This window comes from Eimeria tenella, genomic scaffold (genome assembly GCF_000499545.2).
Source record: "Eimeria tenella Houghton genomic scaffold, Eth_scaff2769, whole genome shotgun sequence".
Classification (NCBI taxonomy): Eukaryota; Apicomplexa; class Conoidasida; order Eucoccidiorida; family Eimeriidae; genus Eimeria; species Eimeria tenella.
The window spans coordinates 457-714 of NW_013542645.1; the positions used below are offsets into that span (position 1 = coordinate 457).

General features: G+C 31.8%; 1 protein-coding gene across 1 annotated transcript in view; it reads right to left on the minus strand.

Moving 5' to 3' along the window:
• Positions 1–219: 219 nt before the first annotated feature.
• Positions 220–258, minus strand: part of ETH_00041445 (elongation factor Tu GTP-binding domain-containing protein, putative) — a gene marked incomplete at both ends in the record, with an annotated part of 1,100 nt that continues 1,061 nt past the window's right edge. Inside the window, one exon of the mRNA XM_013375412.1 lies at positions 220–256. Coding sequence (XP_013230866.1) covers positions 220–256 — 37 coding nt within the window. The remainder of the gene's footprint in view (positions 257–258) is intronic.

Below are 258 nucleotides of genomic sequence, written 5' to 3' on the forward strand. Positions count from 1 at the left end.
CTTTATACACATATACTTTCTTATACGGGTCTGGCTGTACACTTTTCAAGTTAGAATATATATATATATATATGTACGCACACGCTTATATACTGCGTACGTTTTTGCATGCACATGCAGCCAGTAGTACGTCATTGTTCATGTGCATATAAACTACTAAGCGCAAAGACTTTTATTTATTTATTTATTTATTTATTTATTTATTTATTTATTTTACCATCAAGTCTTACTCTTTGTCTTGACTTTGCCCTCCAGCGG